Here is a 13,188-nt window from a genome sequence, read left to right as displayed (position 1 = left end):
ATTTTTTAGAACAAATTCTTCCTTACAATCTACAAATGTAGCCTCTTTAATTATACCAGTGTTTCCAGATGGGATTTCACTTTCGCCTATGATCAAACTGCTTCTAAATTCGCCATGGCCACGCCGGTCATAACACCCAGTTGGCTGAGCTTCTACTACCCACTGAGTGGCCAAGTGTGGATCGGTGTCTTGGCTTGTACGCTGACTGTCTGCTTCACACTTGTCAAGGTAAACATGCAAGTGGTCAGTCATGGGTGCAACAGGCAGCAGAAAACGGTTCCCTATATTATTATTATGTTTATTATTATTATTATTATTATTATCATTATTATTATTGTTGTTGTTGATCATCATAATTAATATAATCATGGGACATTCTCAAGTAACAGCCAGGGGCTGTCTTCCAGTGTTAGTCACACACGTAAATATATTTTCACAAGGCAGGTGCTTCTGTTTAGCTCCTTCAGGATTTTTACACAAATGTGCTTTACTCTAGCGAAGCAAATTTTTTTTTTTTTTATCAAAGTCCCGTATGGTGCCACATCTGTTATTGCCAGTGTTCTTTATTGTTTTTATCATACCAAGGATAATGATGCTTTTAACCCTCTCATGGTCGCGTTGTCATATTTTCCCCTTGTACATAGCATGAGCCAACAGTATAAAATTTTTATTCAGGTACGTGAGTCGGTGGAGACAAGTGTTCATTCTGGTACCATCAACGATCTCTTGGTCAGGTTAATTCTTTTATCTTTTCCAGTTAACTCCAGAGGATGGGTTCAAGTGAGTATTTAACAGGAGACTTACAGGTCAAAATCAGAGTGAGCGATAAAGAATTATAATGGAAAAAATATTAGTTTCATTTTGCAGCTATAAGTACAATGACTCTTCTTGGTTGATGTTTGACTCATGCAATAAGAAATTAAAGAATATATATTGCTGTTTTTATACAACATATCCTTAAAAACGTTGCTGGAATATACATTTATGGTATAGATGAGTAAAGAATGGGTTCGGATAGTTACTTCCACCCGGAGCCTCCACTACAGCCACCACTGTCATGTAAGTGGTAGGCTACTTCATACTTGTTGATTTCTTGAAACCATAGCATGAAATTGTTAATTAATCTTGCTTTCATACAGTTTTAATTTGGTCTGCGTTTTTCTACTAAGAAAGAACTTTAGCCATTATTAATCAAATAAACTATAAAAAAATTAATAATTTATTCTACCTTCACTATAACCAATAACTGACTCTTCCAAGACAATTTCACTATTTTAAAGCGTGCCATATGTAGCCGAAAAAATACATTAGGAAAAGCAGAAAAAGATCAAAATTACTTTACGAAACTGTACATACCAAGCAGCTCAGCAAAAAAAAAAAGAAGAAAAAAAAAAAAAGGCACAAACGACCTCAAGAATTGTGTGTCTTCCTGACGGTAGTACATGCATGGAGGTGCTCTTCCTTTCATGGCTTGTATTATCCAAACAATTCCTCTGTCCGAAACATCACTGCTCGTCCCTGTGACAATAAAGAAACAACTACGCACTAACATCATTGTCTATGTAAATCGATATATATGTATGTTTTTCAGATTATGAGGAGAACGACGTGGCAAACGCGCCATGGAGTGCTGAGTACTGGGTCGGTGGTGCTGGAGTCTGTGGGCACCCTGTTGGGCCAGGGACTGTACGGACGCCTCTCAACCAGCCAGTCCAACCACATCCTGGTCGGCACTTGGTTGTTCCACGGTGTAGTGGTGGGCACAGCATATCGAGCCAGCCTCATCGCTTCCCTCACCCTTCCAAGGCCGCCACCCAGACCAGAGACAGTTGAGGAGCTGGTCAAAGTAGTTGACAGGTGAGATATCGAAGAACAAACGTTTGGATGCAAAGGCTCTGGATGAAATTAAAATGTAAGTTAATGTTGGGACCTTTGGTTATTTATCTCAGTTCTATCACTGCATCCAAGCACATTTCTCAGGAGTTCTATTTCCCCTCGTTCACCAACACACCACACAGTGAGTTAGTTTTCACCCAGCAACTGGTGTTTTATTCAAATCCTTTGATACATTCAGACCTGACTATTCAAAAGCAGGGCAACGCTAAAGGAATCAAGAAATGGTGTTCTCAAGTACCATGTAATACATCATCCACATGGAACATACTTGAAATATTCCATCCCTCAGTATTTATCTTCGGCTTTACTTTTTGTCTTTACTTCTTTTCTTTTGTGATCACCGCTCTCGTAACCTAATTCATTTCCACATACATTGTTCTCCAGAGACATCACTGCAGTACAGTCTTTCGCTTATGCTTCCTCTACAGTCTGCCTTAATACATGGACGAGATCCGCAAATCATGTAGAACTTTGGAAATTATTCAGTTCATTGTTTATCATATATTCAGACAGTTGAGTAACTTTATTATTATTCCTGTACTACAATAGGATAAATTGAAGAAATGTGCTGAAATAAACGTTATAGAGAAAGACCAAATAAAAACTATATAGCTCTTTCAATTTTACTTGCCCCATTATTTTTTCATTTGTGGCTTATTTCACGAAATTAAGTGGCAGGAAAAGAGAGTACTATGTCTATCTTTCCTTCCATTGCACTTCGTGACTAGCATCATATCTTGGTTTTAATTTGTCACAAGTTATCATTCGAGATGCAAATACGGCAATTTTAGGCCAATTTTAATGTTAACACAAATATTACAAATATATCTTGAAGTTAAGTTTTGGTGTTGCGTTATTCTAGGGGTCTTAGTAGTACTGCTAATTAATAATTTTTATTTGTACATGTTACAGGGTGACAATGGAAAATTTTGATGGTACATACAAGAAGTTCTTTTTAAATTCTGAATCAAGTGCTTTTAGAGAACTTGGGAGCATGATCGTCGGGGAAGATATTATGGACGGACTCAACGTAGCTCTGAAGATGAAGTGAGTTTGTTTTACTTATAGTGATGTCTTTTGTTTTAAACAACAGAAAAGAGGAAGGAAAAACAAATGACTAAAAAAAAAAATCCATACACCAGATATCTGTTGTCCTTGATACATCAAAAAGTCTGTAACAGTTGGGCTTGATCAGCTGTAGGTTGAAGTTTGGGAGGAAACATCTCTTGGGAAGCGAGTTGCAAAGAGATGCAGTTCAGGGAAAAAAACATTTCTGACAGACGGATGTTCTACAATATATCAGTGTGACATACCAGTCATGAGCGTTACCAGATGCCCATGCAGCACAGGGAAGGCATGGAGAGGTTGCACAATGGATGCAACTTCGTCTGAGAATTTGCAATGAAAGTATTTGTAATATAACGGAAAGGAGGTAATATTCCTTCTTACCTGTAGGGAAGGAAGTTTATTTGTAATATCATGGTTACAGTTAATTCTAACAGCTTTGTTATGATTTTTGTCTAGTTGTTTTAGTGCAACCTGTCCCTATCCATTCCACAAGGGTGAACAATATTCCAGCTGAGAGTGCACATGATTCTTATAAACTATAGCCAACTGCTCGTTAGTGAAGAAGCTACGAACTCTGTACAATAATCCAAGTTTCTCTGAGGCAGTTTTAGCACGTGATATGGCATGAAAGGTCCAGCTGAGGGCATTGTTAAGTGAAACATCGATAATTTCAATACTTTTGAAGATATGAATATTAGTAGTATTGAAGATAATATAGGAATCTGGCAATAACTGTCTATTAGTAAACTGTATATATTTGGTTTTACTAGCATAAAATGAGACAAGGCTATTTTGTCCCCATTCAGTGATCCTAGATAAGTCTTGATTTACGGAGATGGCTGTACTGAGTTGTGAGTTAGAGACATTAAACTTTGTGAATGGGTGTTTAAGTCTGAATGAATTGTGAAGTGTTGAGTCAACTGCATATAAATGAATTGATTATGGGTGACAGACAAGAGATCATTACTATGGATTAGGAATAGGATTATAGCCAGAACTGATCCTTGTGAGACGCCGCTGGTCAGTGAGCGATAATTGAATATACATCATCTACTTTTACTCTTCTGTATCTTTTTCAAAATTATAATGTAATCAGAGGAACAAAAGATGTTAGTCCATAGCAAAGGAGTTTCGATAGCATGGAACTGTGCCACGCTCTGTCAAAAGCTTTAGAAATATCGAGGGATCCTGTATGAGTTTCTCCATGTTGGTCAATTGATTGATGGATGGTGTGAGTCAGCCGCAATATATTTTTTTTTATATGAATACCAGAGGAGTTTGTGAGGGTCATTATGAACATGCATGAGGACACATTTTGTAAAGTGATGGTTGATGGTTGTCCGAGTGATTCGTTTGAAGTCAAGTCCGGAGTAATTCAAGGTGGTGTTCTATCGCCTTTACTATTTATATTGGTCATTGATTACATTATGAAACGCGTTGGAACAGAAACCGGTGCAGGTATACTTTGGGGAGAGAACAGGAAACTTTTGGATTTAGATTATGCAGATGATATAGTTTTGATCTGTGATGGGCCAGAAGAGATTCAGAGAGTGTTGGACTGTTTGGTGAGTGAAGGTCGCAAGGTGGGTTTGGTTATTAATTGTGGAAAAACTGAAATAATCAATATGAATATGGAAAATGCGCAGGAATGTGTAATTGGAGGTATGGTTGTAAAGCAAGTTGATAAGTTTAAATATTTAGGTACTTATTTAGCCAAGGATGGTTCTTTGAACTTTGAATTCGAGGAAAGGTTAAAGAAGGCTAATCAGGCAATGGGAATGCTTAAAAATATTTGGAATAATAACAATTTCTCTGTGCATACAAAAATCAAACTTTATAAGGTAATGGTTAGGAGTATCTTAATTTATGGACACGAGTCTTGGTACAGCACAGTGACTATGGAAAATAAATTCTTGGTGTTTGAAAATAAAGCACTTAGAAGAATATTAGGAGTTAAGTGGTGGGAAAGGATACCAAATAGTAGAATTAGAGAAATAACGGGAGTGCAGCCGATCGATGAATATGTTAGATTCTCACGATGGAAGTGGCTAGGACATGTGTATAGGAGACAGGGAATAGTACGAGGTACACCAGGGTGGGTGGCACTTGGTAGGAGAGGTAGAGGAAGGCCAAAAGAGACGTGGGTGAGGACAATGAGACGGGAAGCTGGAGATGAGTGTTGGGGAGATCTTGAGGAGTTAGCACAAGATAGGATGTGGTGGTGTGAGTTCATCGAGGCCCTATGCATCCCCGAGGGTGCCACAGGAAATGATTGATTTATTGATTGATATGAACGGGTATTTAGCCAAACACGGTGGCTAAATTCCGTAGTGTTTTGTTAATTTTCTTCAAATTTATTTTGTAGGTAATTTGTACCTTATCCAACGACATATTTTGGCAGGCGATTAGCATTCGGCCCTCGAATGCATTTGTTTCATTATTCATGTTACCTCAGACGACATTGTTCGGCCTTAGGGAGATCTCTTGTCATGAAGGGGTAAATGGATGTCCGATCCTTCCTCACCTGTTTGAAAAATCTCTCCAGACCTGAATGACATTGCTTGGAGACAGCATGGATGAAAAGTCAAATGTCACCGGACTGAAGGTAACAGTAGAACGTAGGGGTCTCGCTAGTGCTTTTGTCGACTGTATTTATTCTCGACCATTTATAGCAGTGACTTCCATGTGATGTAATTACTTAAAACAATTACTTATTATCCGGAGAAGACAAACTATAATTCTGTACGAGGATAATTTGTTTGATATTTTGACCTCACAAAGAGTCTGGTAGTAGTTTAATAACAAAGCTGGAGGAACACAAATTATATCTATAACGAAGCAAAACTTTTGAAGATTATTTTTCTCTTGCATTTTTTCACAGCATATTATAAATACATATTTGCCTATGACACTGAATCTCCAAAACTTTAACATACTGTACTGTTCCAAGAGTTTGCAAAAAAAAAAAAAAAAATGCAGGTAAACACACTGATACAATTTTCCAGAATTGTGAAAAAGTACTTGTTTTAGGTTTAGTCTGTTCCCCAAAGCAATGCATCTCTGTTAGACACAGGCCCGTATTCTTGTTGGGTACGAAGGCTCCATAGCACCTTATCCGTAGCAATTTGCTTTTGGATGTGGCTGGTTAATATTGTTTTGTACATTATTTATGCAGAGTACTGGGATGTTTGAAGGATTTATACACGAAGTACAACAGCAAGGAGTAATAAGCATAATAAATCGCTTAAGAAAAGATGTTCAGGAGCTTCCTTAGCCAACGATAATACGGGCCACAATGGCTAATTGAACAGTGACCCCTGTTATATGAACTATATACTGTATATGTTCATTCAGAGTGAACTTAGAGTACTTTCAGGCAGTACAGCAAGTACAACGCATTTATTTCCTTTGCACTAAAATATTCGGTGGTATAGCGGTAGAAACCTCTAAACTAAGAAACCGTGGACTAAATTGCCACAGTTCAGGTTAGTTTTCATACTAAATCTATTTACTATTTATCTTATATTATCACGATTATAATGTAGATCTTTTTAGGATGAAAAACCAGACACAGGTTTCAATAATCCCTTCTTAACAGGCTGAATACAGTGATCTGACTTTAAGTAGAACTAAGTAGGAAATGTGTCCTCCAAGTAAAGGAATTATGAGACTTTGAAAAGGAAGAATTTATAAAGAAAAGAAAAGTGAGATGTTGTACAGCCGTTGTTTAATCCTTTCATCGTCCTTTTTTCTCTCAGCTGAATAAATATTTCCTGGTATGAGCCTAAATGAACCATTATGTCCTTACTCGCAGGAGTGGGTTATTAGCGTGTAGGACATAAAGCTGTTAATTTATGTATAATTTTCTTTTTTTATATATTAACAGTCAGTTAAAAAGCAATATAGCAGCTGAATTTGAAGGAGCAAAAACTTGTAGATGGTTTGGCATGTGACGAGGCGCTAGGATTCCAGAGAACTGAATGATGTACAGTACGAATGATTATGTGGCCCATTCTACTCGGCATGCTGTTCAATATTCTCCCAGTATCGAATATTCTTTCCTTATATATCCTACCTCATGGTGTTTCTTTGTGGGAAAAACATCTGGGTGAATTATTACATTTTACTATTTTTGTCTTTTTTTTTTTTTCAGGAGTGCTCATATTGGTGCCCCTCTAAACCTGCAGCTGATAATATCCCGGAACTTTGCTAAACTAGATGGCACTTCCCCCTTGTATATAGGCAAGGAAAAGCTGCTACAGGTTTCGATAGCCTGGCCAGTGCCTCATGATGCCCCCTACACACCTCAGATTGATAAATGTCTGAGAATTATATCGCAGGTGGGTAAGGAAATTTAATCTCTTGGCGTAATATGTTTTTCACACGAAATCACTCCTCATCTGAGTAAGAATGACTGCAGATAACAGTATTATTAAAGATACTGTAGTAAAGAAGTTATTAATTTCACAAGATGATGTCTTCCATTTTCTGTTTTTGCAACATCCAAGCATTTTTACCCAGTTGCGGATAAATCCGAAGTAGTGAATGTGTCATAACTAATGGCAAGTCTTCGATGAGTTATATCCTAAGATGAATAAACATTTTCTGTACATGACAAGAGAATTGAACTGAATTATTGGAAATAAAAATTGTGGCGCTGCAATAGTTCGATTATATGACGCCGAATAAACGTAAAAACCTGTGTACTAAAACATACTTGATACCTATATCAAGGAAAAAAGTACCAATGAATTAATTATCTATCAAATATAACTTTTTTATGTTATGCTAGGAAGCAGGAACCAAAGGCAAGAAGCCCGCAAAAACTGTTCCTTCCAAGATAAGAACAAAATACAAGAAAGAGCCAAATTCAAGATCCGATCATTTCAAGATACCTGGACACACTGCGTTTGAAAGAGTGGAGATCATAGGAAGCAGGAAATACGGACAGAGGGAGACAGTTCCAGAGTTGACCTGTTGCATAAATGAAGGACTGGGAGTAACGGTCGACTCTTGCATTAGAGAGTTGGACAGAAAAGGGATGAGAGTTTGCTGCTTGACGGGAGCTAAACGCCCATCGTAGAGGTGGAGGAATGCATACAAACAGTTCAGAGGAGCATCAACCATTGAAGTAGCGATAGAAAATGGATAAAGATGCAACACTGTGGCAAAAAAACAGAGGTTGAAGGGAGCCAGTAAGAGGAGGAGAGTTAATGAGACGATAAGCCTTTGACTCCACCCTATTGAGAAGAGCTGTATGTGGAGAAGCTCCCCACACATGCGAGTTGTACTCCACACAGGGGGGGATAAAACCCGTGTATAGACTCAACAATTGTGCAGGGGTAAAAAAGGAACGGAGTCAGCCTAGCACACCTAATCTCTAGGAAGCAGATTTTACAAGAGATGTAGTATGATCTTTCCAATTTAAGTCTCAAGTGAATGAAACCCCAAGTATGTTCAAGGATGATGCAGGATTAAGGTGAGTATTATTAAACATTAGTGGGTACACCTGTGGAAGATTTTTTCGGCTTGATAGGTGTAAGAACCGAGTCTTTGATGCATGAAAAACAAGATTATTTTTACCCCAGTCAAAGATATGAGCCATGTCAGACATTAGGTGTGCCATAGCCTCATCCCTTGTTTGTTGAAGTAACTGCTGAGATGGACGTTGTAGGAACCGAATGGAAAGGTGAAGAGTGGAGTCATCAGTGCACGAATGGATAGGGTTAGATGTACAGCTTAGAAGATCATTGATGAATAAAAGGAAGAGAGTTGGTGATAGGACAGAGCCCTGAGGAACACCACTGTTGATAGATCTAGGAGAAGAATACGACCATCTACAATAGTGGCCATAGAACAACCAGAAAGGAAGCTAGAGATGAAGGCGCAGATAGAAGGATAGAATCTGTAAGAGGGCAGTTTGGAGATTAAAGATTTATGCCAGACTCGATCGAAAGCCTTTGAGATGTCGAGTGCGATGGCAAAGCTTTCGCCAAAGTCCCGAAAAGAGGATGACCAAGTGTCTGAAAGGTAGGTGAGAAGATCGCCAGTGGAGCGTCCCTGACGGAACCCATATTGATGATCAGAAAGGTTGTGATAGGAAAGATGCTTTAAAAATTTTCTATTAAGAATTGACTTGAAAACTTTTGAGATACAGGATGTTAGAGCAATTGGACGGTAGTTAAAGAGTTGGGAATGATCACTCTTCTTTGGGACTGGCTGAATGAGACCAAACTTCCAGCAAGAAGGAAAGGTACAAGTTGATAGACAAAGAGGAAAGAGTTTGCCTAGGCAGCTTGTAAGCACAGAAGCACAGTTCTTGAGAACAACAGGAGGGACCCCATCAGGCCCATACACCTTGTTAGTACTGAGGCCTGTGATGGCAGAAAATACATCAGCTGAAGAAATTTTAATGTCAGCCATGAGGAAGTCAGAGGGGGGAAGTGAAGGAGGAACAGCACCAGAATCGTCTAAGGTGGAATTGGAGGAGAAAGTCTTAGCAAAGAGATCTGCTTTATCAGTAGAAGAAATAGCTACAGAACCATCAGAGTAGAAAAGAGGAGGGAAGGATGATGAGGTAAAGTTTTTAGAAAGGTTTTCGGCAAGGTGCCAGAAGGAACGGGAAGAATTCGAGTTGGAGAGTTGAGAGCATTTAGTAAGGATGAAATTATTTTTAATAGAGCGAAGAACAGACTTAGCACGATTCCCGGCAGAAACGTAAAAAAGATGTGATTCAGAGGAGGGTTGGCTGCAGTACCTTTTATAGGCCCTGTCCTTGTTCCGGACAGCATTAGAACAAGCGTAATTAAACCAAGCTTTCTTGCATTAGTCAGAGGATATGAGAAAGGAATGTATGCTTCCATCCCCAAGAGAATAACCTCCGTAATACGCAAGGCACACCCAAATGGCTCCCGGCCATGGAAGCAATAATCATTCCAGGGAAAATCAAAGAAGTAATGCCTGAGGGCCTCCCAATCCGCAGCTCCAAATTGCCACAGACAACGTTTTTTTTGGAGGGTTCACAGGCTGTATTGGAGCAATAGGACATGTTAAGGTGATAAGGTTGTGATTGGAGGAGCCCAACGAAGAGAAAATATTAACAATGTAAGCAGAAGGATCAGTTGTAACGAAGAGGTCAAGTATGTTGGAGCTCTCTCCAAGATGGTCAGGGATACAGGTAGGGTGCTGTACAAGCTACACTAGGTCATTAAGGATAGAAAAGGTGTAGGCTTGTTCACCAGGTGGATCAGTGAAAGGAGAGGAGAGCCAAAGGTGGTGGTGAACATTGAAATCTCCTAAAATGGAGATTTCAGAAAAAGGAGAAATGGATAGAATTTGTTCCATCGTTAGAAGTAATATAGTCGAACAATTTTTGAGTCAGTAGAATTAGGGGATAAGTAAACAGCACCGATATATTTAGTCAGAGAATTACAAAATAGCCGAAACCAGAGTGTAGAGAATTCAGAAGAAGCTAGCTCAGGAACACGAGAACAAGATAAGTCATTGTGTATATATACATAGCAGGCACCTTTGGCTTTGAAATGAGTATAGAGAAAGTAGGAGGGTACAGAGAAGGGTTTGCTGTCAGTTGCCTCAGACAGCTGAGTCTCAGTTAGAAAGAGAGGGTGATGTTTAGAGGAAGAGAGATGGTGCTCAACAGAGCGAAAGTTAGAGAAGAGGTCACGAATGTTGCAGAAATGAAGAAGAAATGAGTCAGACAGTGGTTCCAGGCAGCTAAAGTCGTCACCGGGATAGGGGCGGAATGTGGGGGCATTTATGGTCCCCCCCTGTGGGGACTCCGAGGCCATGTGTTGAGCTGCCATAATTTTCTTTTGAATTTTGCAAAAGGAAGTGTATTGTGTACTCAGCATGTAGTTTGGAGTAGATAGTTAGAGAAACTTGTATTGGAGAGCATGCTGGCCTATTCTCTGTATTACTGAGACACAGTTGCTGCATGTTTGATCACGAGCGTGTTCTGCCTCAGTCCCCCCCTTCTACCGTTATAGTAGAGTAAGTCGACATCTCTGTTATACTTTGCGGGATTGTCATCTCTTTGTCCCCATGGCTTCATTTGCGCGTCCTCATTACAAGTTGTATCAAGCTCTCCTGGCCCCTATATAATGAGCTCAGTCTCTGCATCATTGCCACTTAGATCTGCTCCTCATTTTGTTCACATCTCTGTCCTCCCCTGTACAATTATTATTATTGTGAGTGCTCAAGAAATCTCCAACCATCTAGCAGCTGTGTGTAATTTGAGTATAACTGTTGTTGCATTTTTTCTTGTACTGTATAGCATAAGTTTAATTTGTAGGCTTAGTGAAGTTTTTGTAATTCATGTATGGATCTTTATGTCAGTCATTTTTGATAATAGTTTGTATCTGTAATTATTTATCTGGCATTCACTGAGTATTATCTGGTATCTCATTTCATCAGGGCTGACTTAGATAAATTTACTCTTGCTAATTTCGTGTTAATAGAGGCTATTGCAGTTAACCATATATTTAACCTGTTTATTTGCCATTACATTATCCTTATGAGTCCTGAATGTTTTGTTGTTAATTTAAGCATTAAACTTTAACTTGTAATTTTACCTAACTCTTTTGTTTTGAACCTGGAACTTTACGGGACAGTAGTGACTCTTCGTATTCTCACTTAAAGTGTACATTATCTTTCTCTGTTCCGTAACATAAATTTGGCGACCTCATATCAGGATATTCAGGATATTATCATAAGGATATTGTTTGATATTTTGTGACTGTGATATATTCATGATGGCTACTATTTCTACACTTGATGAAACCAAAGATTTTTTGTCAAATGTGCAAACAGTGTGTGATATAGAAAACAGAACAAAGAATGAACTTAAGCTTGTTGCTCAACAATTGGGAATTGCAGTTCACTCTCATCATTCTAAAGATCAAATTGTTGGTATGATTAATAAAAGCTTGTTTAATGTAACTCCTCCAAATGAGCAAACGCAGATTGAATTAGCTAAGTTACAGCCAGCCCTGCAGGAGGCTCGTGTGAAGGAAGCTGAATTTCAAGCACGTGCTAAGGAGGCTGATGTTAAGGAGGCTGAGTTTCACGCACAAGTTGAACTTGCTAGGATTCAGGCAGACCATGAGTATCGCATGAAACAAGGTGGAACTGGATCATCTAGCTCTGATGATTTTGATGTGGCTAAAAATGTTAAACTTGTCCCTCCTTTTAATGAATCTGACTTAACAAAGTATTTTCAGTTGTTTGAGAGGGTAGCTACAGGTTTTAATTGGCCCAAACAGAATTGGCCAGTACTTCTTCAAACTGTTCTCACCGGTAAAGCTCAAGTAACTTATGCATCTTTGCCTCAGGATCAGTCTGATAATTATGATGTAGTTAAGAGCTTGATTCTTAAGGCCTATGAGCTTGTTCCTGAAGCTTATAGAGTAAAATTTAGGACAACTTATAAGCAAGATAAGCAATCCCATGTTGAGTATGCAAAAATCAAAGAAGATCTGTTAGAGCAGTGGTTAAATTCTAAGAATGTGGATTCTGATTTTGGTAAATTTAAGCAGATGATTTTGCTGGAGGATTTCAAAAGGTGTATTAGTAAAGATGTAAGCCTATATCTTGATGAGAAAAGAATAGATAATTTGTCTGATGCTGCAGTTTTAGCTGATGAGTATGTTCTCACTCACAAGAGATATTCTAGAGAAAAAGGGAAAGCTGAGAGTAAGTACGTTGCCTCTACTCAGAGTACAGGTAACAGGAAAGAGAATAAGGATGATGTTTCTCAGGAAGTAAATACCAGCTTCACCTCTAGATTTCAGAAAAGTAAATGTACTTATTGTAGTAAGCTTGGTCATACTACGGAGAGATGTTTCAGGAGACAGCGTGATGTGAACAAAAAGGAGTCTTTAAATATTCAGTCAATTGGTCTAGTGTCCACTCTTGAGAGTTCCCAGAATTCTTTAACTGAGTTAACTGAACCTGCTTTGAGGGGTAACTTAAATTCTCATGATGGAGCTCCTCTTTTGAGCAGTAACGTGGGTGACACTCTCAAGAATTCATGTGCTAATTTCCTGTCTGATGGTTTTGTCAGTCCTCTGGACAGTAATGACAGGAAATCAGTTCAAATATATCGTGATACAGGTGCTTGCCAATCCCTTATGCTGACCAGTGTTCTAGGCTCTAATTTTAATTCCTCTGATGAAACTGTAATCTTACAAGGTGTAGGGAATAATT

General features: G+C 38.7%; 1 protein-coding gene across 1 annotated transcript in view; it reads left to right on the top strand.

Moving 5' to 3' along the window:
• LOC145395595 (ionotropic receptor 93a-like) overlaps positions 1-13,188 on the top strand; it is a 327,371-nt gene that overhangs the window by 265,057 nt on the left and 49,126 nt on the right. Inside the window, exons 4-8 of the mRNA XM_080269165.1 lie at positions 69-228; positions 676-729; positions 1,592-1,857; positions 2,809-2,943; positions 7,118-7,304. Of these exons, the coding sequence (XP_080125291.1) occupies positions 69-228; positions 676-729; positions 1,592-1,857; positions 2,809-2,943; positions 7,118-7,304 (802 nt within the window). The remainder of the gene's footprint in view (positions 1-68; positions 229-675; positions 730-1,591; positions 1,858-2,808; positions 2,944-7,117; positions 7,305-13,188) is intronic.

Source organism: Coenobita brevimanus, chromosome 32 (genome assembly GCF_032717465.1).
Source record: "Coenobita brevimanus isolate Jiangsu-jjx chromosome 32, ASM3271746v2, whole genome shotgun sequence".
Taxonomy (NCBI): domain Eukaryota; kingdom Metazoa; phylum Arthropoda; class Malacostraca; order Decapoda; family Coenobitidae; genus Coenobita; species Coenobita brevimanus.
This window is presented reverse-complemented; position numbering and strand designations above follow the sequence as displayed.